This window comes from Antechinus flavipes, chromosome 2 (assembly GCF_016432865.1).
Source record: "Antechinus flavipes isolate AdamAnt ecotype Samford, QLD, Australia chromosome 2, AdamAnt_v2, whole genome shotgun sequence".
NCBI classification, from domain to species: Eukaryota; Metazoa; Chordata; class Mammalia; order Dasyuromorphia; family Dasyuridae; genus Antechinus; species Antechinus flavipes.
The window spans coordinates 475,191,647-475,218,164 of record NC_067399.1 but is presented as its reverse complement, the minus strand read 5'-3'; the positions used below and the strand labels follow the sequence as shown (position 1 = coordinate 475,218,164).

Here is a 26,518-nt window from a genome sequence, read left to right as displayed (position 1 = left end):
GAGATATTATTTAGTTGGATCTTGGGGAAGAAGCCCAATTTCCCTTAATTTCTGATATATCTTATTTTAATTTCTTTATGAAATGTCTTGAATTTTGTGCTATTCAAAATGGTATTTACTTAAATGACAGATTTTTTTCTTGTTGCCAACTTATAAAATCACCATTAGCATAGTCAGGAATTCGATGACAATATGTTTGAGTAAATTAATTTGGCATTTATATGATTTTCTATAATATGATACTCTATGACTATCCATATTTTTCAGACAATGACTTAAATTATCTTGCTAATTGACTAAACATCTATAATTTATATTCAAATTACTTGCCTTCTCAAAAAGAGAAGAGGGAAACAAGGGAGGGAAAGAATCTGGAACTCAAATTTTAAAAGATAAATATTAAATACTGTTTTTACATGTAATTGGAGAAAATTTAAAATTTTTTAAAAATTATCTTGCTATATCTGTACTCCAAATCAATCAGCTTTACTCAAAATGTTATCATTCACATTAAGCAATGACTATTCTAACAGTCTTCTGCTCCCCCCCCAAAAAAAAATTCATTATACTTTTAAGTTGAATATATAATTAACATTATCTCCATCACTTTCTTAAAATTAGACAATCAACAAAATAATAAAGTGAGCCTTATTCATAAGTTTTCTGATTTCCCAGGTAAAAATGCTTGCAGTGATAAGATTCTTGATAAGTCACATTAATATAAAACTTTGAAGTTTGCATAGTCTGTCAATATGCATGTTAAGTCCAGGTATTGTTCTAGGCATTAAGAATACAAAGAAAAGCAAAAATAAGATCCCTTTCCCCAAGGAGCTCTATGATGAGTATAAGCATTATTATTATCCTCATTTTACTAACAAGAAAACTGAAATTCACTACTAAATGTTCAAAGGGATTTAAATCTAAGTCTTTCAAATCAAAGTCCAGCACTATATACATCAAAGCATATTGACTCTAATATCAAGCCTTCTCCCAGATGAATTAATTTTTTTTGTTTGCTGATTAGTCTGTCACTTCAGTTATTTTTGTAGCTAGCAGAGTAATTCAATTTCTCATTTGATTCCACATATTTTAGGAGTCCACCAGTTTCTCCATGTTATTACATTTTGCCTTTTTAGATTTTTATAAATAGCTATTTATCAAACATCAATCAATATTAATCCATTTCTCAAATAGTAATGTCAAAATATCAAATCTTTTAATATTACATTTAGTCTATAATGTGCTAAATGCCATTATATAAAATCTATACTGTTTTCATACATAAATATTTCTTTGAAAATTGACTTTTCCAAGTAGCTAGGATGTGCAGTGAATATAGTAGCAGCCCTGGAGTCAGGAGGACTTGTGTAGAGGGCCACACATAGTGGAGGAACTCTGGGTAAGGTATAGAACCCTTCAGCCCAGAGGGAACCTGCTAACAATGTCTGGTTTGGCTCCCCTCTCCCCAAAGGGTTCTCAGCTTTCCTGAGAAGTCAGGGGCAGTGACAACCTATTGTGATTGAAATAGTGATACCAGGTGGCAAACTATGTACAACGGCAAAATGTTTATGTGGTCCCACATGCCCAGTATATACCAGTATGTGGCAGTGTTGCTTTGATTATATAAGGGTATGAAGGTATATAAAGAGGAAAGAACTTGGAATAAATGGATTCCATATTTTAACCATCCTCAGGAGTCTCATCTCATCACTCCTCCACTAACCACCCTGGCATAGAGGCTCTAGAAAGCAAAGAACATGTTGTCAACTCAACTTGGGGACTCAGAAAGCAGGATGCAACAGAACTTGAATTCAAACCCAGCCTCAGATATTTGACTCTTAATAGTTATGTGACCTTGGGCAAGTCACATAAATCCAACTACCTTAGGAAGGGGGGAAAAAAAAAAGAAAGAAAAAAAACAGACTTTATCTTGATATTAGTAGTAATTTCTGGGTAAGAGGAACTCACCCTCTATGTCTCCACTCCTTCTTTGTGATAACAAATTTTTAAAAGTATTTTTAAATATCTAATATAGTGACCAGATGGAACAAAAGATACAACATTTTATCCTAATAGTCCCTCCACTTCTCTACCATGAAGGAGAAGGCATGTTTCATGATATCTGTTCTCCAGGATCTTCTCAGGTTTTTCAATTACTTAGATTTTGATTTCCTTTTATTTTCCTTTCCACTGTTGCAGATGTTTATATATTTTTAGGGGAAATTTGCTTATTTTATTCTGCAAATCTTCTGTTTCTATGAATTTATAATATACATATTATTTATTGTAGCAGTAATATTTTATATTTATATATTTTATTACATTCATATACCACATTTTAAAAATTCAATAAATATTTATTAAGTGCCTGGTAAATACCAGGCACTATACTAAGCCCTGGGGACACAGATAAGAAAAAGAGTCAAAGACAGTCTCCTTGAGGCAGACCCTAATTTGGAGATATTAGCCCTGCATCCAATGAATGGAGGGATAATGGGGAAGGTGGAGTCTAGTGTCAGCTGTCTGCCCTGTTTTCTCATCATTACCCCTAAACTCCCTTGATTGTTTCCAATTAAACATACCAATAAAAGAGCCTACTGCATTCATTATTGACACATTTAATTACTTTATGATTAATTTTTAGATTCAACAATAGACTTTCATATGAAATAGATGCCTGTAGAAAAAACAAACATTACTTTACCAATAGAAACAATGTCAAAAACTTACAATGGTTAGGGCAAGCTCCAATTTATTAAGATGGAGATTTGTTTGTTTGATTGATTTATTTCAAAGAGGAATCTGATAGTGAATAAAATAAGAAATCAAGTACAAAGCATAAAAATGTCTATTTACCAGCAGCTGCCACAATACTGTATTGTTTTCAACTTCTGACCACAAACATTCAAAGTTCAGTCACAAGAAAAACACTATGCTATTCTGTGTTGAAATAGGAAAACAAAATACTTTCTAATCAAGCCTTCTGTATGAATACAAGGGAAAAATATTAGGTTGAAGCACATTTGAAAATGCAGGCATCATAATCTCAAAAGAGCAAGGCCCTGAGATTTATTTCCCAGAAAAATTATTAGGTGAGAAAATTCAGATGTAAAGCAGACTTCTTAGTTTGTGGTTTGGGGGTGGGTTTTTGGGGGGGTTATTTTGTGTGTGTTTTTTGCCATTAGATGCATCAGTTAAAATGGTAAAGATCAAATCTTTATTAATTCAAGAACTTTTCCAAAACAAAGGGATGTTAATATTCCCTTACTTAATGGAATTCTAGTGCTGATGATTATACTGTAAACTTAGGTCATTTTATTTTAAATCTATAATAATGAGTTTATTATTGAAACTATAGACTTCACTCTGAATATGAACCTTTATAAAAATCTCTGGCTTCTTTACTATAGAAATTATAATCAAAGTAAATATTTCTATTAATTTTGATGTAAATTGTGTCTCCCTTTAGCCTTTGGGGGGCCCTGAAACTGGGTCCCCTTTAATCTGTGGAGAAAGAGTGATTCAAGGTCTCAAACTCTCCCCTAGGAAAAGCACTTTCCCAAACAACACCCTTTCCAAGTTAAGCGCTCTCATTCAATTGGAGATCTTGGCCAGGAGCATAATCACTACTCTCTATTGAATTGGAGATTAGTTCCTGAGAGCAGTTGCACCCAGCTCAGGGCCTGGGAAAATGCAGAAAAAGCCTCAGCAGGCTAAATAAAAGGTGACTCTGAACTCTGAATTGTCACAGATGTCCTAACAGGATGTTGCCCACTGCTGAAGATATTTTCTTCTCAGTGAAACCCACCTTTGCTATATTCCTTGCCCACTAAGTCTGTCTTCCTAGCAGCTGGTTTCTTAGTATAATTAAATCCCACTCTCTGCCACAAACCTCATGCCTATATTTAGTAGGGGTTGCGAATTCTTTTACAAAGCCTGCCACCAACCAAGGGGATCCCATTGCTGTTAGGGGATCCCTTTCTCATTTGCACCTCATCAATTTCACATTGAGTTTTAGAAAAAAAAATTTCTTATCTGCTCCATAACTAAAAAATGAAAGTATTTCATATATAGTTTAACAAGGGAACTTAGAAACATTTCATTAATAATCAGGTAGTTGAAAATTTCTATTTTGCTTCGATGTAAAATTTTTTTGTATTCCTGCATTGAGGTTCATGGTTTAAGAAATTTTCAGCTAGACATGAGAAAAATGGCAAAATATTTGCTTACTACAAAATTCTTTAATACAAAACTTCAAAGAAAACAATTATATACCAAATATAGAGTAATTATAACTGAATCAACAAGAAAACAGGACCTCTTGAACAAGGGGATAATCCCAAGAATTGATATCAGCTAACTTTAATACTAAAAGTTGTATTCTAGGATGGTCATTCAGTCAGTTCTATGGATCCTCTCCATAGTACTTCTGTCTAAGCTGCCATCTTGTCCTTTCCTGATAAACTCCTTGAGGAATAGCAGATGCTGATTTTTCCTATCTTGTAGGGGGAAAAAAAGGAGGAAGAAGGGATCATAAAGGGCAAAAGATATTTTATGCATGCCTCTCAAAGCCATTAAGTTAAAGGGATAAGATTACTGCAGCCTCTCCTCCCCCCATAATGAATACCCAAGACAGAAATCTGGGCCCAGCAAAGTCCCACACAAATAAAAACATATTCTTAAAGAGGAGACAGAGAAAAAAAAAAGAGAAGGAAAAAGTATACAAAGAAATAAGATGGAAGGAAATCCATAATTAGCAATCATAACTACAAATGTGAGTAGATGAACGTACAAAAAGAAGACATAAAAGAATGAATTGGAAACGAGAATACGACAATGTGTTATTCATAAGAAAGATTCTTGAAACAGATACAATTAAAATAAGAGGCTGAAGCCAAATCTATATAGCTTCAACTGAAGTAAAAAAAAAAAAGGGGGGGGGGGATAGAGAAAGCAATCATGAACTCACAATAAAAGCAAAACAAACTCAATTAAAAGAGATAATCAGGGAAACTACCTTTTGCATAGATAATTAATGGTAATTCTAAACATATATGCACCAAATGGCATAGAAAAATTAAATATGATAGGCCAAGGGGAAACTGAATAGGAAAAGAAAGTACTATACATGGCACTTTCACAAAAATATGCACAGAAATCTCACAAAGGCTAAAAAGCAAAAATACTAAATGCAATTTTTTTCTGACAAAAAAATGCAATAAAAATTTATTAGATTAAAAAACCTTTAAAGCAAAAAATTTTAAGTTTATTGGGCACTAAAAAACAAACTTAAAAAAAAAACTAATGAATCAAAGAAGAAAAGAGAAATGGATAAATAACTTTATTAAACATGATGACAACAATGAAACAACATACCAATATTAAGGGGAAAATTTTTATCTCAAAACACAATAAAAGAAAGTAAGACAGCAACAAGTTTATTCAATGATCAATTTTGATGAATGTGGCTCTTTTCAACAATGAAATGATTCAGGCCAATTCCAATAGACCTGTGATAGAGCCATCTACATTCAGAGAGAGGTCTTTAGGGACTGAGAGTGGATCACAACATAGTATTTTCACCTTTTCTTTTTCTTGTTTTTTTGTTTTCTCTCTCTCTTTTTTTTTCCCCTTTTGGATCTGATTTTTCTTGTGCAGCATGGTAAAAATGGAAATATGTATAGAAAAATTATACATGTTTAACATACATTGGATTACTTGCTTTCTGGGGGAGAGGGGAGGGGAAAGCATAGATAAATGAAAATTTCTTTAAAATGATGTGTATTATCTGATGTGTCTTATCTAAAATGATGTGTATTATCTAAAATCAAAAGCAGCCATTTTGTAGAAAAGAGATAAACTATAAGTCTTTTAAATCAGATTAAGGGTGAAGCAAGGATATCTATTATCAGCTTAATTATTCAATATTGTACTAGAAATGCTAGTAGCTACAGCAATAAATAAGAAAAAGAAACTGAAGAAACATGCACAGGACAAAGACAATGAAACTATCATTTTTTGCAAATAATATAATTTTAAAAACCCTAGAAGGTCAACAACAACAACAAAAATCATTAAAGATGAACAATCTCAGTAAAATTGCAGGCCAAAAATAAACCCTACAAAAAAACTTTGGCCATTAGTATCATGGTTGTTGTTACTAAGCAGTTTAATGGGACCAGGTGAAGATTTCTTAAACAGTCTATGGGATGGAGTAGGTCAGACCCTAGGCCTAAATTTCACGAAGTCACATGATCCCTATTTTCAGAGGTCTGAAGGGCAGAAAAGGTCAAATCCTAGGTGTAAGCTTCAGGCAGTCACATGACCCACAGAAAGTAGACAGTGTTACTGATCCTTGGTCTATGGTTACTTTCTTTTTAGGCCATCCAATGAATTTAAAAATCAACAAGAAGAGGGAGTGTACTTGAGTCTTTTCTGCTATTTAATCCACTCTCTGTTTCCACCATGAGCTACTCTATTCTGGATCACCCAGACAGTATGTTGGCCCACTTCTTGAAAGAACTGAATCAAAATTTTCTCTTTGTATCTGGAGATATCTCCAAATAGTCAATTTGGGGAAGAGGGGTCTAGCATCCAGTCCCACACACAGTGAAATAGTTTTGAGGGGGAGGAAATTGCTATATTATTAAAAAAAAAAAAAAAAAAAAAAAGCCCAGTAGGAAGGAAAAATTAGAAATTCCACGTAAAATGATTAAAGAATGCATAAAATACCTGGGAATCTGTATAAAAAGATGGGTATGGAGGCAAGGGGAGGTGTAGCTAGGTGAGGGGACAACTAGGTGGTGCAGTGGATAGAGCACCAAACCTGAAGTCAGGAAGACCTGAGTTCAAATGCAGCCTCAGACACTTAACACTTCCTAGCTATGTGACCCTAGGCAAATCAATTAACCTCAACTGCCTCAGCAAAAAATAAAAAAATAAAAAAATGGGCACAGGAACTATATAACTAAAATTATAAAGCAATCTCTATGGAAAAGAATAATAGATATAGATAAATGGATAAATGGAGTAACTTTCATTTGGTTATGCCAATATTAAAAAACTTTCAATAATAAATAATCAACTTGTTTTATCAGTGAAGGAAATAAGTCAATATTTCTCAAAAAGACTATGAGATGGATCAGACTTTAGGCCTAAGTCAGGTGAACTCTGTTCTCAGTGCTCTGTAGGGCAGGGAATGTAGAGCTTCAGGGAGTCACGTGACCTGCAGGAAGCAGACAGCATCACTGACCATTCATTAATCAATAGCTGCTTCTTTTCCAGTTCATTCAGTGAATTTAAAAACCAACAGGAAGGGGGAGGGTGTACTTCCATCTTGGTGCTATCTAGGTATTCTTCTGCCCTCAACATGCATCACTCTGTCCTGAACTGCTCATATAGTACATTGGCCCTCTTTTTGCAAGAAGTGAATTAAAATTTTCTGTTATACCTAGAGATACCTCATAAAAGTTTCTGTTGAGAGGATTTTCTCCAATAATCCTTGAAATTGAACTTCTAGCCTTTCTCTCCGTGAAGTATTGACCCCAAAAGGAGGAACTCGGTAAAGCATAAAGTGAAAAGCCTCCAAAGAAGTCCAATCAGTCTGGGAGAGAACCCGGAGACAATTTATGCACATAACCTAGAGGTAAGAGGTCCTGCCTGTGTCCTTGGGCTATCCTCAGGCTGAAAAGGGGACCCTGAGGGCTTAGTGATCCAAGGAAAAGGGTGGCTCCTAGTCAGCTAGAAGGAAGTCCTGATAAACAGCACAGAGAAAGGGCACTCTGGGTGACTGATAGGCTTTTTGAACCCAGTTGAGAAGTTGGTTCTGCATTTTACAGGATCACAATTTAGATCAGAGCTGCTCTCAGAAGGGAAGCCTTCAGTACAATGGAAAAGGAGTGGTCGAAACCCTAATCTTCAGAGCAAAAATTGAAAATACCACTAAATGGTACACTAGCTGGCCAGCTACAAAATTGGAATGAAATACCAAATTGTAAGGGGAAAGATAGAAAGAAAATGATAGAATATTACTGTCTTGTCTGGGTGAGACAGACATTGGAGGAGGGATGATGTGACCAAAATATGGATTGGATGTGTCAGAAGCTAAACTTGTATATGGGAATGGGAAAGATCCTCTAAACTCAGAGGAAATAATTTATGCATACATCTGTTATCTGAGTTATCTGAGGCTCATCTCTTTCCTTCACAAATAAAGAAGGATGGGAAGGGGAAGGCAGAACAAGAGTCTGTCCCACCACACTGTCCCACCACACCTATGGGACTTTCTCTCTGTGTCCCTCCCCCATATCCTCCTCCTCCTCCTCAGATCAAGCCTGACCCTATTGCTCCCCACAACCACTTCCAGCTCTAGCAATCCTTTGGAGGACTTATCAACTCCCTTCAGATCAGACATCTGAGGAGGGAAGTGGAGCAACTTTAAAAAGACCTAGTGAATTTCCTGATCTCTGATCCATCTACACTTGGGGCACCCGTATCCACTAAGACAGGTGCTCTTAAGTCCAAAGAGTTTGTTAATGCACCCCAGAGCCCTTGATAAATATAGAAGTAGGATCCAAAAGCAATGAATTGGAATTCCTGATAGATTCAGGAGCAGCCCAGGCATTAATCACACACCTACCTCAAGGGGTGGGATTATTTTAGAAAACATTAATTATATCTGGAGTAAAAAGGGAGAAATTTTCAGTTCCCCCTCACAAAAATCACAGAAATAAAGTATCAAGATACTCAAGTATTAGGACAGTTACTCCTTGTTCCAGAAGCAGGAATTAATCTATTGGGAAGAAATCTAATAACTAAGTTGTCTCGAAGTTTGATACCTAAGGGACTTCTGTTAGTTCCCATCAGATTGAGTCTGATGAAAGAGCCCCCAAAAAAATCAAATTGATCCTCAAGTCTGGGCCAGCTCCTCTAACCCTGGGAAATTAGATATTTCCCTATCAGAACCCAAAGGCTATAAAGAGGTAAAACAGTATCCTCTCTTGAGGGAAGAAAAGGATTAAAGCCCATAATAAAGAGACTTCTTATGATAGGATTGCTGGAACCCTGCATTTCCCCATTCAACACCCCAACGCTCCCTTAAGAAAGAATAAGAAAGAAAAAAAGAATGATGGGAAATACAGGATGGTGCAAGATTCCTCTAGTAATTCTCGATCCCCACACTATTTTGGGAAGGATTCCAGAAGACAGTGCTTGGTTTAGTGTGACAAACCTAAAGGATGCCTTTTGGAGCTTTCTGTTTAACCCAGACTGCTGGGATTTATTTGCCTTTGATTGGGAAGATGCCATTTTGAAAGGAAACAGCAATATAGGTGGTATGTCTTACCACAGGGGTACATAGAGTCTCCTCACTTGTTTGGACAAGTCCTGGAAAAACTCTTGGAGGACTTTGACCCCAACCCAGGGATAAGAGTATTTTAATATGTAGATGACTTGTTAATAATTGGGAAAAAGAGGGAATGGTCAGCCAGGCCACAGGAGGTCAGCCTGTGATCCTCCTGGGATCACAGAAACTAAGGGTATCTAAAGAAAACTATAATTTGTGGAAAGAGAAGTAAAGTATCTGGGTCATATTATTAGAGAAGGGAAAAGAAACTGCACCCTTCTTCAAGCAGAAGGGATATTGCAAACACCTCAACCCAAGACTAAGAGAGAACTAAAAAACTTCTTAGGTCTAATAGGACATTATAGAAATTAGATTAATTCATATGCTACTTTAACTAAATCTCTTTACAGTCACTTGCTTGAAGAGAAATCAGATCAAATACAATGGGATACTGAGTATGAACATCATTTTGAAGAACTCAAAGAGAGTGGAGTTTCAGCTCCTGTGCTAGCACTGCCCTCCCTGAAGAAACCCTTTCACCTATTTGTAAACATAAAGGAGTGGGGTTGGGAGTCTTAGCAATAATAAGAGGAGAGCAGAGATACCCAGTAGTCTTCTTGTCAAAAATACTAGATCCTGTGGCTCAAAGGGGGCCTATTTGTATTCAGACTATTGTGTCTACTGTTCTCCTGGTGGAGAAAAGCAGGAAAATCACCTTTGAGGGGAGTCTAATTGTCAGTGTTCCACATCAGCTAAGAATAATTCTAAATCAAAAAGCAGGCAGATGGGTTAACTGACTTCAGAATTCTCAAATATGAAGCCATATTATTGGAAAAAGATAATTCGGTGCTAACCCAGGATCATAATCTCAACCAGCTGATTTCCTAACTGTTCAAAGGGGTTGGAGGGATGGGGGTGAGGTTCATCAGTCAGGGCATTGTTGTCTAGAATTGATAAGACTACCAAACCAAAGTAAGGGAAGACTTGCAAGAATCCCCAATTCCTGGGGAGCTAATTGGTTTGTAGATGGTTTGCACAGGTGATAGATGGGAAAAGACTGAATGGATATGCCATCATAGATGGGAACAGAAACTCCCTTGTTCAGTCAGGGAGTTTTTAAAAGCCTGGTCTGCTCAGACCTGTGAATTGTATACTCTAAATCAGGAGCCAAAGTTATTAAGTGGGAAGGATGAAAATGTATATATTGACTCTAAATATGCTTGGAGAGTGGTACATGTTTTTGGGAAAATATGGGAAGAACGAGGAATAGTGAATGGTAAAGGAAAAGAATTAACACATGCCACTCTGCTGTCACAGGTTCTACATAATTTATTGTTGCCAGAATCTGTAGCTATTATATGTGTGAGGGGACACCAGCCAGGGGATTCTTTTGAGACAGAGGCAATTGCCTTGCCTATGAGGAAAAGCGGGAGAAGGAGAACCTGAGCAGGACCAACAAATGTTAGTTTACCTCTGAGTCTGTTTTCTCCATTCTATACTCCAGAGGAAAAACTGAAAGCTCAGAATCTTGGAGCCCAGGAAGACAAGTGAGAACAATAGTTCCTCCCAAATGGTCAAGAGGTACTGACCAAACCAGGTATGAGGCAGGTCTTGCAATACTTGCATCAAGATAGCCACTGGGATGTCCAAAATCTGTGTGATGCAGTCCTGACCCAGTTTATGTCACCAGATCTGTGTGCCCTAGCTTGGCAGCTGGCGAATGGTTACCTTGTCTGTTGAAGGACAAATAAGGCAGCCCAACGCTGTGCTCTGACAAAAGGGAGACCTCTGGGACTGGGATCAGGGAATGCGTTTCACTGCTAACATATGCTAATGTCTCATGTGAGCCTAGATATTTCTTGGGAATTTCACAGCCCTTGACACTTTCCTTCCTCCAGTAAGGTTGAGAGAATGAATCAGGAAGAGACAACTAAATTGGCCCTTGAGACCCAGCTGCCCTGAATCAAATGCTTGCCATTGGCACTTATCAGAATAAGAACAACATTTCACAGGGACATTGCTTCTGATCCATATCCAGGGCTCCCTAAAAAAATTGGGATTCCATCTTAGTAAAGATAAATTTATAAGATGTTATATATATTTAGCTTTGGGTAAACATCTACATGAAATCCAGTTTAAAAGTATTATTGCTCAGGCACTCCCTTTAGGATTTCCTATACCCAAGTTCAGCCCAGGAGATTGGGTCCTGATCTAGATGTGGAAGGAGGAGAAGCTAGTCTCAATCTGCGAAGGTCCCTTCTAGGTACTCTTAACCTCAGATACTTCAGTAAAAACTCAAGAGTGAAGTTGGATATATCACACAGAGTAAAAGGACCAGGGACCCTCCGGCTGAATAGACTGATGACCCCGGAGCAGTCCAAGGACTTGTAACTGCACTTCTGATGCAATCCCCTCACTGAGTGATTTCTCTATAACCTATGGGGAAGTGGGGTTGGCAATCCTGGATTCCTTAATTCTTGTCATTCTTATTCTGTTGACTGTATCCTTGTTCAGCCTTTTTTATTTTACATGCCATATCCTCTTCCTATAGAACTTCTTATGTCTCTCCCCCAGAAATTATAATTCCAACACCACATCATGGGAATTCCCTTGGTCTGTATACTACTCTTTATATCTTTTGTTCACCTTTCCTATCCTGTGGCTATCTGAAAGGCATAGTTTTGAGCAGTTAATGGAAACTATAGCTATAATCTTTAACCTATCAAACTGTTGGATTTGTGGGGGCCTCAAAAACTCTCTCAATGGCCCTGAGTGACTATTTTGTTAAGCCCAGTTTGGATCCTGAGTAATAGGTCAACACCACATAATGGAATAGGATTCTGGGAGGATCAAGAGGAACATTCTTGGCCTCTGACAGAGTGTCAAGAAAGAGAATATTGCCTCAACCAGAAGGGAGAGGGAATCAAACTGGAGAATCGAACTATGGAATAGTCAGTGTCACTGGACCCATAGACATGAACCAATGAACAGGACTATTAATTATACAACAAATATGACCTTCCATTCCAATATAAATAGAACCGGACCTATCTCTTACATAACACCGATTGGGGTATGTGAAGGGAGTAAAGTGCAGTAATTACTGTGTTAATACCTAAGAGGATGAGTGAGAAGTTGGATCAGGAGAATGTGGTTATAATAACTATAAGTTCTCCTAGAAGATTAATAGAGGGTGGTTGTGCTAGATTAGCGAGGCTCACTAGTAATCATCAGGTTGGAATGAGTCTAACTCTTCTCTGGGCTAATATTGTACTTGATTTTAGAGTACACATAATCTGACTGGGATGGGAGGAGACTGATGGATATACTTGGAAAGTGAAGCAAGAGCTGTGGCAATGTAACTTCTCAAAAGAGAGTGGAATAGTGGTCCTCCCAATAGGGACCAGTTAATAAGGTTACAAGCTCTAGTTGAAATTATCACTAACCAAATTGCTAACACTTTGGACCTACTAGCTGATCAAGCCACTCAAATTAAGAAAGCCATTTTACAGCACAGACGTGCTAGATTATCTCTTAGCAGAAGTGGGGTCTGTGGGAAATTAAATCTGTCATCTTGCTGTATGAAAATCCAAGATAGTAGGAAATCAGTAAAGGAAATCACCAAATATATTAGGAAAATAGCTCATGCCCCTATACAGATTTGGTCCTTCCCCTTTAATGCATCCTGGTGGTCCTGGTTTGATGGGAGTTGGTGGAAGCAAGTCCTTTAGTTTTTGCTTGTCATCCTAGCTATCATTGTCGTCCTATCCACTTGTTGCCTTGTATGATACAACTAATCACTAATATAGTTAAAAATTATTTAGCTAAAATGGTCTCAGTAAAGACCTCTGCTGACATAAGAATACTAATCCTGAATTGACAAGGATGGATTCCCATAATTACTGAAGAAAGAAATGAATTGGAAATAATAAATGTATCAGGATTGGTATGAGAAATCTTCAGATGACTATTAATAAAAGGAAGGATTGGATGAAATAAATGAGTATTTCTCAAAAAGACTATGAGATAGAGTGGATCAGACCTTGGGCCTAAGTCACGTGATCTATGTTCTCAATGTTCTGTAGGGCAGGGAAGGTCAAACACTAGGACTGAGCCTCAAAGAGTCACATGATCCACAGGAAGCAGACAGCATCACTGACCACTAGTCAATGAGCTTCTTCCTTTCTAGTTCAGATCAATGAATTTCAAAACCAACAAGAAGGAGGGTATACTTCCATCTTGGTGCTATCTAGTATCCTTCTGCCCTCAACATGCGTCTCTCTATTCGGAACTGCTCAGATAGTACGTTAGCCCTCTTCTTGCAAGAACTGAATTAAAACTTTTTGTTGTAGGTAGAGATGCCTCCCGGTAGTCAAATTGGATAAGAGGGGTTTAATATAACTCCATCCCACACAATTAGCACCATATCAATCTGAGGGGTTTCTTTTCTGGAGTTAGGGGAAAAATTCCTCTGGAGGAACAAAAGGTAATGTTTTGCCACAGTTCTCTTTTATTGTCCTGACTCAGTTTCCCTAATTATTCTCCCTCAGTTTATAATTGTTCTGTTCAGTCCTGCAAAACCACCTCTCCCTCTTAATCAGAATATTTGATAAGGATAAAAGATCTTATGTTTTAGAATATCAGAATGCCTCTCCCCATCCCAAGCTATCAGAATATCAGATAGCATCTTATCAAGATGCCTCTCCCCATCTCCAAGTTCCTCCTCCATTATATCATCCCATCTCTGGTGGCTTGCCCCACCCTGTCAGAGTCCTGTTCCTGCTTTCAGCACCCTGATTCTGCCCCTGCTTCAGTCTACCTCCCTGAGTCTATGTCATTGAGAACTCACATTGTTGGCTGGATTCTTGGAGACAATAGTCTCATTCAGCCTTTCAGGACCAAACCATGGATTCATCTGGTCCCAGTAAATCTCTCCCTTTTAAATAAATTATTAAAACTCTCTAATCTCTATCTTGCCTCAGTTTCTCTGGCATTACAGTAAAAAAATCTCAAGGGAAACACACACACACACAAAATGTTATAAAATAGTAATATCCTACTATCCCTCATGCTTCATAGGTAATCTGCTGCCAAAGCTGTCAATTCTATCTTTATAACATTTCTCAAATACTTTTCCCTCCTCAATTCTGACAATGACAACTAGTGCTCACTCTCATTACCTCATACCTGCACTATTCCATTAAGTAGCCTTTTGATAAGTCTGCTAATTTCAAGTTTCTCCCCACTCTTAATCAATTCTCCATTTGCCATTAAAGTGCTTCCCTAAAGCACAGGTCTGACCATATCACCCATTTACTCAATAACCTGAGATTCTCTATTACCTCCAGGTTCAAATACAAATTGCTTAGTTTGTCTTTCAAAACTCTTTTGTAATCTACTTACCTTTCCAGTCTTTTTATATATTATTCCCCAAATATACTCTTCAATCTAGTTGGTACACCGGCCTCCCAACCATACTCTATAATACAGTATATTCTTAGCTCTGGCCATTTTCACAAGCTGTCCCCTATACTGGGACAGTCTCCTCTTCTGAAAACTCTCCTCTGCTGAAAACTGACCTTCCTGATTTAGTTGGGACTAGACCAACTAAAATCCTTTTACAGGAAGACCTTTGCCAACCCCTCCAAATTCTTTTTTTTTTTTTTTTTTTTTTTGCTGAGGCAATTGGGGTTAAGTGATTTGCCTAGGTTCACACAGCTAGGAAGCCTTAAGTGTCTGAGGCCAGATTTGAAGTCAGGTCCTCCTGACTTCAGGGATGATACTCTATCCACTGTACCAACTAGTTGCCCCTTAACCTCTCCAAATTCTAAAACCTTTCCTCTGTTAATTATTTCCTATTTGTCTTGTATATAGCCTGTTTTGTAATTGTTTATCTTGTCTTCCCCCATTAGTTTGTAAATCTCCTTAAGGACAGGGACTATCTTTTGCCTTTGTATCCCTATAGCATAGTACAATGATCAGATTTCTTTGTGACCTCATTTGAGTTTTCTTGTAAAATGTAGTGGAATCATTTTCCATTTCCTTCTCCATCTCATTAAGACAAATACAAATAGAGTTAAGTGACTGCCCAGGATCACACAGCTAGAAAGTAAGGGTGGATTTAAACACAGGTGTTCTGATTCCAGGTCCAGCACTCTACTGCACCACTTAGTGGCCAGAGTAGACACTTAATAAATATTTATTGATTGACAGATAATTTCCAAAACACTGATATTGTTTAAAAAAACACAGAGGCCCATCAACAGGATAGATTAGTTATATAACACATGGAAATAAATAAATCTAGCAGCCTAGTTAGTTTGATTTTTTCATTCTATAAACCCTAAAAATTTCTGCTATTGCAGTAAAGACTCACCATTTAGGAAAATAAAAAACAAAAAAGTACTAGGAAAACTAAAAAGAAACTAACAGAAATTAGGTTAGACAAATAACTCATACCATATATCATGATAAGCTCCAAATAAATTGATACATAACAAATCAGAAGACATTACCTTTCAGATCTATGGAGGGGGAAAAGGACAGAGATGATTTATAAGATAAAATGGACAATTCTGATTATATAAAATTAAAAACAAATTTATAGAAACAAAACAAATGCAGCTTGGATTAGGAGGGAAACCGTTAACAATGAAAAAAAGTCTTTACAAATATCTATGATAAAGGTCTTGTTTCTAAGAAATACAAAGGAACTGATTCAAATTTATAAGAATAGAGGACATGCCCCAAATGATAAACAGTCTAATGATATAAAGAAGCAGTTCTCACAGGAACAAACAGAAGCTATCACTACTTATATGAAAAAATGCTATACACTAATAATTAGAAAAATGCAAATTAAAACAACTCTGGAGTTCTACCATATTCCCATCAGTGTGGCAAAGTTGATAAAAACCAACAATGACCAATCGGGTAGAGGTTGTAGAGGAAAAACCCAAACAAACCAAAACATTGTTGATAGAAGTATAAACTAGTCCAGCTATTCTGGAAAGCATTAGAAACTATGATCAAAATAACTCAACTGTGCAAAGCTTTTGACCTAGTGATATTACTTGGTGTATCCCCAAAGAAATCAAAAAAAGAGGGAAAAAACACAATTGTAAAAAAGTATTTATAGCAATTTTTTGATATTTGCAAATAACTGTAAATAAAGGTGGTGATGGAATATAGCTTCTAGGAGAAATATGTCAATAGCTCTGAGGCTACTGAACCTTGGCAGTGCCTAGTTCCATGAACTATGCTAGCTGTCAGATAACAATCTGTTGTCAGTAATAATGATGAGAGCAAAACTCTGACCTGACACAGCCCTGTAAAATTATGTTAAATCACCAACAAAAAAAAATTATATAAACTCAAATGGTCTCACACTCTCTGGAAACAGGAAGATGAGTCTCCAGAAAATGTCTCTTTTCATATACAAACTCAAATGGTCTTGCTTATTTCTTAAATTCCTGTATAAAATAGGCCTTAAGAAAATGCCTCTTGGCAAATCACTTTTTTCTCTTGAGAAGGATATTGCCCACTAAGAAAGCCTTTATCTTGGTGTCTCTTTAACAATAAAAGCCTTTTTTATCACAGCCTTTGAGTAAGTGAATTTCCTTTCCTGCGAACCCCTGCCTTGGAGAACAAGGAAACTCTCACCCATTCCTGGTACACCTCTCCTTCGGTACCCTGCCCTCATCAATAACAAAATTTCTGAGATAATAATGGGGTACATACCAAATCACTCTTCCACTCCACCTCTAAAACTATTCCTCAGTTACCTCTAAGCCATAAAACTAGCATATCAGTGATATGACACATTTGATTTATCTTTTTCCTATAACTTTGTCTCCTTGCTCCTGGTTCTTTGCTAAATTCTTTTGGAACTTAGCCCACTTCAATTGGCGCTACAATAAATTTTACCCCTTGACTTGGAGATGGGATTAAGCCTAGTGATACTAGTTTGCCACGCCAACCTCTTGGAGTCTCCCTTTGAACCTCAACATTGGTACCAACCAACAGATGAACAAATTATGGCATATGAATGTAATGAGAGAGAAGTACCATTATTAAGTGTATTGCAATGAAACATATATACCATCCTAAATATACTATAAGAAATGATTAAAGACAGTGTTTCAGAAAAGTCTGGGAAGGATTAAGCAAGCAGAATAATTTATACAATAATAATACTGCAAAAACAAAAAACTTAAAAAACTATAATTTTCAAAATGTCAGAGCAATTATAATCTTACCTATCTCCAGAAAGAGAAGTGATGGACTCGACACAGAATGAGACAAAGATATTTGGGACATCGCCAATGTGGGAACCTATTTGTCTTGACTATGCATATTGTTACAAGGATTTTGTTTTTATTTTCCTTTTTTTAATTAAGGAAGAATTATAGGAGGGAAAAAATTAAATGCTTGTTAATTTTAAAACTTTTTAAATTAAAAAAATTATCTCTCTATTGCTGTTTTATCACTTTATGAGATGAAGTTTTATGATGAAAGGTATAGTATTTTTACCGAATTTTAAATCTTCCCCAATATCAACAAAATGGTCTGCAAACAAGAGGTGTTTAATAAATTACAGGAGGGCTAGGTAGTGGTAAAGGCTTCACGGTGGGACCTGAGTTGGAGTAGAGAAAATCAGTGAATGCTGGGAACTAAGGCACAAGAAAAGTCATAGAATCTGTTTACCACCTATCTCTGATGCTTATTTTCTATGTAGTCTAAAGCACCTTACCTTTTACCTCTGTTGTTTATTCTTTGTGTAATCTTGGCAAATCCTGGTCTCTCTAGGCCTCATTTCCTCAACCAAAAAAGACTGGACAAGATGACTTCTGAGGTGTCCTCCAGTTCTAGATCTAGAAAGCCTATGTGACCCTTGGTAAGTCACTTAGCATCTAAAACAAGGGGTTAGCCTAAATGCATCTAATAACACTACCAAGCCATCTGTGGTCATTGAATGGGTGTGGCCTCAAACAAACTGACCCTGGGAAAGATCTTAATTTAGAACATCACCCACTGCATCCTGGGCCATCACCAGTTATATTGACCTTTGTCTGACACTGGACTCTAATTACTTAGGGGAGATTAAGCCTTCTGACTTTGCCCAGCTTTCCCTTTCTCAAACCCAATTCACTTGCAAGCCAAAGCATCCTGTCCCGGATGTTACTAGTCCTTTTCCAGAAAAAAGGACAAACAATAATATAGTAACATACTCTCAGGTCTCTATACCAATGAAGTCATAAGTTTAGTTTCTATTCCTATGCCTTTTCAATCCCCCAATAATATTATATGTTATTATATAATAAGGAGTTATTATTTTGAAGAAATCATATCTGTGAGAATTGTAAAATTTTAAAATAGAGAAAATATTTTACAGTCCTAAATAAAATTAATTTCCTAACAAAATTTAAAAACTCAAATTTAATGTATTTTACAAAATACTCTACTTACACAAAGGATTTCTAATCAAATTCTAACTCAACAACCAAGGCCTTAAGGGAAATAAGAGAATGATAATTGAAATTTTAATTAAGTAGTCTATGTATTAGCACTCACCCTAGAAATAATGATTATTTAAATATTTTAATAGGTACTCCCAGTAATTACTTGCCATTTTCTTGTATCAAAACAAAAAACAGTAAAAATTGCTTAAAGTTCATATGGAACTGATAAAAAATATTCATTTTCTTAATAAAAAACATTACCTCTTCTTTGGATAAGTGCCTGAATTTAGTCTGGTATCGACTTAGCTCTACGTTCAAACGATATATTGTCATTTTCAAATGATCATTTTCATCCACCAACTCCTGGGCTTCTTGTCTTAGAGAAAGAAATTCACCCATATCAGCTATTAAAAAAAAATTACAATAAAGTAAAGAATACTATAGGAAATAGGTTCAAATCAGTCTAAAATGTTCAAAAAACCAAATGCTCTTTTTATCACATTAAAGCTAAAAGATACAATATCTGTGCATGTGAAAAGTCAAAGTCTTTTGGCAAATTTTCTTAGAAAAAATTACATTCCATCATGACTTAAAAGATGTTAAATACATATAAACTGTCTATTTTTTATAATATAGTGATATTTCTTAAATGGAGTATTGAAAGCATGGGGGAAATAATTCCACACAACTTAAAATCCAGAGGAAAAGAAAGTATTATAGTTTTGTATCAAGACAAAGACTTTTCCAAGATGGCCATTATTTTGTCATTCTACACAGCTTAAAAAAAAAAAAAAAGACTTTTAGAAAAAATGACTAAATATAAAAAAGAAATTGACAAAAATTAACAATTTTGTAAAATATTAGTAAGCATACCCCCCCACTCCAGCCCAATCTCACACCTCATCAAAACTACTTTAGGAAAAATTCTATAGAAAAATAAACTTCTATATAGAAAAGTACATTTTAAATAGATCTGAAAATTACTAGTTTAGTTTTTCAGGTTTACAACTAACAGCTTTTTCATTTGTATATAAAAGAATATTTTAAAATCCAAACGAAAGAAAATAGACCAGTCCCTTTGAGGCTTAGTTTCTGTCAGTCTCATGTTGCACAAATAAACTATCTTTTTTCCTAAATCTTTGACATCTAAACATTTTAGAAGAATACATTTTTGTGAGATTTATTCTGATAATTCGTTTTTGGCTAAACCCCTAAATTTAGCATGTCAATTGTAACTGTTCACTCATTGTTCAATCAGGTCTGACTTTCTGTGACCCCCTTTGGAGTTTTCTTAATAAAGATTTTGGAGTGATTTGCCATTTCTTTCTTTAGTTCATTTTACATATGAAGAACTGAGGCAAACAGGATGAAGTGACTTGCCCACAGCTCAGAAGAGTCTGTCTGACTCCAGGCTTGGTGCTCTCTCCACTATGCCACTTAGCTTCCTTTGTATCAACAGTCCTACAACTGTTTGAAAATTGCCAGAATTGTTTATAATTTAAAGAATAATTTAAGGATAGATTGTGCAATAGTCATGTCCCTTAAAAGAAAAACTCTCATTTCTAATATTGTATAGTTTTAAAACTAAAAGATAAATTTCATCAATCATAAATTTTTAGATGAACAAATAGACACATTTTTCATTTAAATGAATAACAGAAAATTGTGAAGAAAGTTATTCCTAATTATTTCTTTTAAAAAGCTTAAGATATTTAAATTTCTGCCTTGCAAATCACATTACACACCTTATTTAAGTTAAAGCTTACAGACATAGCACTATATTGTTTTCTGAGGCAGGGTGGAATAGGAGTCAATCTTAATCACATGGTGATATTCATCCATTCAAAAAGTATTTATAAAACTGTTACTAAGTTCAAAGCACTGTGTTAGTATCAAAGACAAAAAGAACAATTTATGCCCTTTTTAAATCTCTTAAGTTTTATTTCCCCATTAAGCAACAAACATTTAGTAATCACCAGGTATTATGCTAAATAATGAAGATACAAAAAGAGGCAAAAAACCCTATAGAATTGAAAGACACCATTAACTTAAGTAGTTAAATACAACATAAGTTAAGGAGAGAGAGCATAAAGGGCTTCCTGTAGAATGTAGCACATGATTAGAAAATTTTAAAAAGGAATCTAAGGGACAGAGGACAAAAAGTATACTCCAGGTACGGATGACAGCCTCTAAAAGGTAAAGATGGGCTGGAATGCAAAATTAATAAAGAGGAATAATATGAAATAATGACAAAAAGGGAAGGTGGTGTCAGGATATAGAAGATTTAAATGCAAGCTGAAGAATGTACATTTTAAGCTAACAGCAATAGGAAATTAATGTAGATTCTTAAGCAAGGAAGTGATCTAGTCAAATATGTTCTTTAGAAGTATTATTTTGGTAGTTGTAGAGAGAGTAGATTGAAGAGAGGAAAGAATGGAAAGAAGAATCAATAAAGGTGTTAGTGCAATAATCCAGGCTAGATATGATGAAGTTCAACAATAGAGACCATCAGAATGAAGACAAATGAGAGGATGTTAATAGTATAGAGATATACAAGAATTTGGCAAGTGAATGAATCAGGAGAAGAAGGGGAAAAGACAGTAAATAAGAATGAGTTTGCAAACTATGGTGGCTGAAAAAAAATAAGAAAATTTGAAGGAGTGAGAGATTTTGTGAAAAGATAATGAATACTATTTTGGACACTTCAGTTTGAAATATCTATGGGAAGATGGAAGACTCCGCATTATATGGTAATCTAATGGAAATACAAAGATAAAAAATTATATGCCACAATTCTATTAAATTATTTACTAGCAAGGTCCTTTTAGTATTTTGATAATTCAATACATAATTATGTAGCTCTATAGCTCAATAGCAAATAGTCTTATACTGAGGTTTTAAGAGGAGCTCTGGAAACTTATGGAATTGGTATCTAGAAAAGCAATGAAAAACCAGACCAAAAGGACTATTAAGTTTCAAAGAATTAATAAGGTTATTTCCAGCATAAAGTATGTAAAAAGCTAACCTATAAAACTGAATTAGGTAATTTTACATGGAACTCATATTTAGCTCTCCAAGGGCAAGGATGATCATGTTTCTTTTGTATCTATGCAGGTTCCATGCAGAATCTTTTATGATCATATTCCTATAATTCACAGAAAACTCTTATTGAATGATTGAACTACAGAAGTAACAAAAATTTGAGTTTGTCTATGTAGAAAGGATAATTGATATTTAAGGTTTTTTTGGTCCTTAAAAAATAGCTCTTTGAAAATTTTCATGCAGTTTTTCCTCACCTTTTTTTTGAGGATTCTGTTTGGTCTCTTTCACAGTTTCATTATTTTTGTCCATTTCCTTATACTGTGAATGTAATTCTTTCATTTCCTGTTTAATTTTTTCAAGCTCATGAGCGAGGGTCTCATTTGTAGTGGTTAGATAATAATTTTGTTGTTTTAATTCATCAAAGTTATGTTTACTTAGTTCCATGTGTTCTCGACGTCGTCTTATAGATACATCTATAAATTAGAAGGGAAAAAGTTATTTAAATATTAAATGTTATTTGCTAATGCCTTTTTATGAGAAAAAAAGAAAAGAATGTTTCTATTTAACAATCAATATCATATTATCATCTACTTAAAACAATTAAGAGATTCTAAAATAATCAATAAATTAGTCTCAGGTTAACAAAAGAGTCCATACATAAATACTTGGGAAAGGGGAAACAAAAGAACAGCAAAACCAGTAAAACAGAAGTAGTTTTTTGTAACCTTAACATCTCAATGTTATTTATTCCCTCACAATAACATAAATTATCATCATCATTACAAAGTTTAATAAACTAGGTCAATTGATTACAGACTTTTCTGGTTTCCCATTCTACAATGCAGAAGATTCAATTTATTCTCTATTCTTTTTAGGATAAAATACAAATTCTCTGCTTGGAATTTAAAGTCCTTCCCAATCTGGCTGGAGTTTGTTACCAGAATACTTTCATATCATCTATCCTTCATGTAATCTACATTGAAGTCAAATGGGCCCATTTGCTATTCCTTTATGTGACAATTCCTCTCCTACATTCATGTCTTTACACAGGCTTTCTATCTCCCTTACTTATGATAAATTTCCTTCTCACTTCAACCTGATGGAAATTTTTGTCTCTTTCAAAGTTTGGCTCAACTGCCACTTGTATCTAAGGTCATTCCTCATTCTCTAAATTTACACTGTTTTCCACTCACTAAATCTCTAAAGACTTATACCAATAAAAAAGAGAATGAGTAGATCAATGAATTGGTCATTCAACTAAAAAAGCTAGAAAAAGAACAAATTTTAAATCGCCAATTAACACCAAATTAAAAATCCTGAAAATCAAAGGAAATAAATAAAATTAAAAGTGAAAATTGAATTAATTAAATTATGAACTCATTTTATGAAAAATATATAAGCCATTAATGAATTTGATTTTCAAAAAGAAAGAAAATAAAATTACCAGTATTAAAAATAAAAAGGATAAATGCACTATCAATGAATATGAAATAAAAACAATTATTAGGAGATATTTTGCCAAGTTATATGCCAATAAAATTAATTGTCTAAGTGAAATGGATAATTACAAAAATGTAAATTTCAAATAAATAAATAAATAAATTTCCCAAACTAATAGAAGAAGAAATCAAATATTTTAACAATCTTATCTCAGAAAAAAGAAATAAACCATCAATGAGCTCCCTAAGGAAAAATCCCCCAAAGCCTGATAGAGTCACAAGTGAATTCTACCAAACATTTAAATAAGAATTAATTCTAACTATATTTCTAACTATAATTCTAATACTATTTGTTTTTTTTTTTTTTGTTTGTTTGTTTTTTCTGGTGAGCAGGAATAACTTTTTATTGATAGAATGCATGCCAGGGTAATTTTTTACAGCATTATCCCTTGCATTCACTTCTGTTCTGATTTTTCCCCTCCCTCCCTCCACCCCTTCCCCCAGATGGCAAGCAGTCCTTTACATGTTGAATGGGTTGCAGTATATCCTAGATACAATATATGTGTGCAGAACCGAACAGTTTTCTTGTTGCACAGGGAGAATTGAATTCAGAAGGTATAAATAACCGGGAAGAAAAACAAAAATGCAAGCAGTTTATATTCATTTCCCAGTGTTCTTTCTTTGGGTGTAGCTGCTTCTGTCCATCTTTGATCAATTAAGGCTCTCTTTATCGAAGAGATCCACTTCCATCAGAATACATCCTCAAACAGTATTGTTGTTGAGGTATATAATGATCTCCTGGTTCTGCTCATTTCACTCAGCATCAGTTCATGTAAGTCTCACCAGTCCTCTCTGTATTCATCCTGCTGGTCATTCCTTACAGAACAATAATATTCCATAACATTCATATACCACAATTTACTCAACCATTCTCCAATTGATGGGCATCCATTCATTTTCCAGCTTCTAGCCACTACAAACAGCCACAAACATTTTGGCACATACAGGTCCCTTTCCTTTCTTTAGTATCTCTTTGGGGTATAAGCCCAGTAGAAACACTGCTGGATCAAAGGGTATGCAGAGTTTGATAACTTTTTGAGCATAGTTCCAAATTGCTCTCCAGAATGGGCTGGATGTGTTCACAATTCCACCAACAATGTATCAGTGTCCCTGTTATTCTAATACTATTTGAAAAAATAGGTAAAGAAGGAGTCCTACCAAATTCTTTTTATTACACAATATAGGAATATTTTTTAAAAAACTATAAACCAATTTCTCTCATGAATATTGATATGTAAATTTTAAATAAAATGCTAGTCAGGCGATTACAATAATATATCACAAAGATCATATACTATGATTAATGAGAGTAAAATTCTGTATGACCTCAGTGAGCCCTGTAAAATTATATAAAATCACCCAAAAAATGTCTCCTTTGATCTACAAACCCAAATGGTCTTGCATCCTTTCGCATCAAGATAAGCTTTCTTGGGGGAAGTCACAACACCAGATGAGATTTTACATTCACCTGAAATTTCCCTTAGACTCATGCATAGAATGGGTTTTCAGAAAAGGACTCTTTGCAGATCACTTCTCTTTTGAAAATAGTGTGCCCTCAAAATGTTTGTGGCAGCCCTGTTTGTAGTGGCTAGAAACTGGAAATTGAATGGATGCCCATCAATTGGAGAATGGCTGGGTAAATTGTGGTATATGAACGTTATGGAATATTATTGTTCTGTAAGAAATGACCAGCAGGATGAATACAGAGAGGCTTGGAAAGACTTACATGAACTAATGCTAAGTGAAATGAGCAGAACCAGGAGATCATTATACACTTTGACAACGATATTGTATGAGGATGTATTCTGATGGAAGTGGATTTTTTTGACAAAGAGACCTAACTCAGTTTCAATTGATAAATGATGGACAGAAGCAGCTACACCCAAAGAAAGAACACTGGGAAACAAATGTGAACTATTTGCATTTTTGTTTTTCTTCTCGGGTTATTTTTACCTTTTGAATCCAATTCTCCCTGTGCAACAACTGTTCGGTTCTGCAAACATATACTGTATCTAGGATATACTGCAACATATCTAACATATATAGGACTGCTTGCCATCTAGGGGAGGGGTTAGAGGGAGGGAGGGGAAAAACAGGAACAGAAATGAGTGCAAGGGATAATGTTGTAAAAAAAATTACCCTAGCATGGATTCTGTCAATATAAAGTTATTATTAAATAAAATGAAATAAAATATTAAAAAAAAAAAAAAAAGGAGAATGATGGGCCCTGCCAAGAGAATCCCTCTTTGTGTTTCTTTAACAATAAAGCTTTTTTACTATAGCCTTTGGGTTTAGCGAATTCCTTTGCCCTGCCCCTGCCCCTTGGAGAACAGAACCCCAACCCATTCCTGCCTAATCTTCTTCTGTACCCTCATCCCTCATCATGATTAAGGTAGGATTTATACCAAGAATGTAGGGCTGGTTTACTAGGAAAACTTATCAGCATAAATGACAATATTAAAACAAAAGAAACCATATTATACCCACAACTTTTTTTAAAAAGGGTTTGTTTTTTTTTTTTTAACAAAAAACAACACCTATTCTTAGAAAGCATAGGAACAAATGGAACTTTTCTTAAAATTATTATAGTATGTGTTTAAAACCAAGAGTAAGTAAGCATATCTATAATGGGGATAAATAAAACAAGGAAAAAATTTTCACCACTATTATTCAATATTATATTAGAAATACTAGTAATAAGAATAAGACAAGAAAAAATTAAAGGAATATAAATAAGCAGCGAAGAAACAAAATTATCACTTTTCTGATGATATGATGGTATACACAGAGAATCCTAAAGAAACAACTTAAAAACTAGTTGAAACAATTAACTTTTGTAAAGTTGAAGAATATAATAAACCTACATAAATCCTCAGCATTTCTACATATATACACAAAGTCCAGGAGGAAGATACAGAAAGAGGAATTGTATTTAAAATAACTGCAAACAAAATGAAATAATTACAATTACAAAACACTTTTCAGACAAATAAAGTTAAACAACTGGAAAATTAATTGCTCATGGGTAGCAGGAAAAAAAAAGAAATTGTTCTTAGTTTTATCTTGGTAAAAATTTAATTTGGTAGAAATGTATCCTGAAATGAAATCAAAATATGGTTTTATTTAAAATGAGACGTGTTCTCAAGACTATTTGCATATCCTTGACCCCTTGT

The 26,518-nt window shown here is 35.1% G+C and overlaps 1 protein-coding gene across 1 annotated transcript in view; it reads right to left on the bottom strand.

Moving 5' to 3' along the window:
* Window positions 1-26,518, bottom strand: part of CEP89 (centrosomal protein 89) — a 153,147-nt gene that overhangs the window by 87,976 nt on the left and 38,653 nt on the right. Inside the window, exons 8-9 of the mRNA XM_051979745.1 lie at window positions 22,101-22,319; window positions 19,066-19,208 (exon numbers count right to left, since the gene is read on the bottom strand). Coding sequence (XP_051835705.1) covers window positions 19,066-19,208; window positions 22,101-22,319 — 362 coding nt within the window. The remainder of the gene's footprint in view (window positions 1-19,065; window positions 19,209-22,100; window positions 22,320-26,518) is intronic.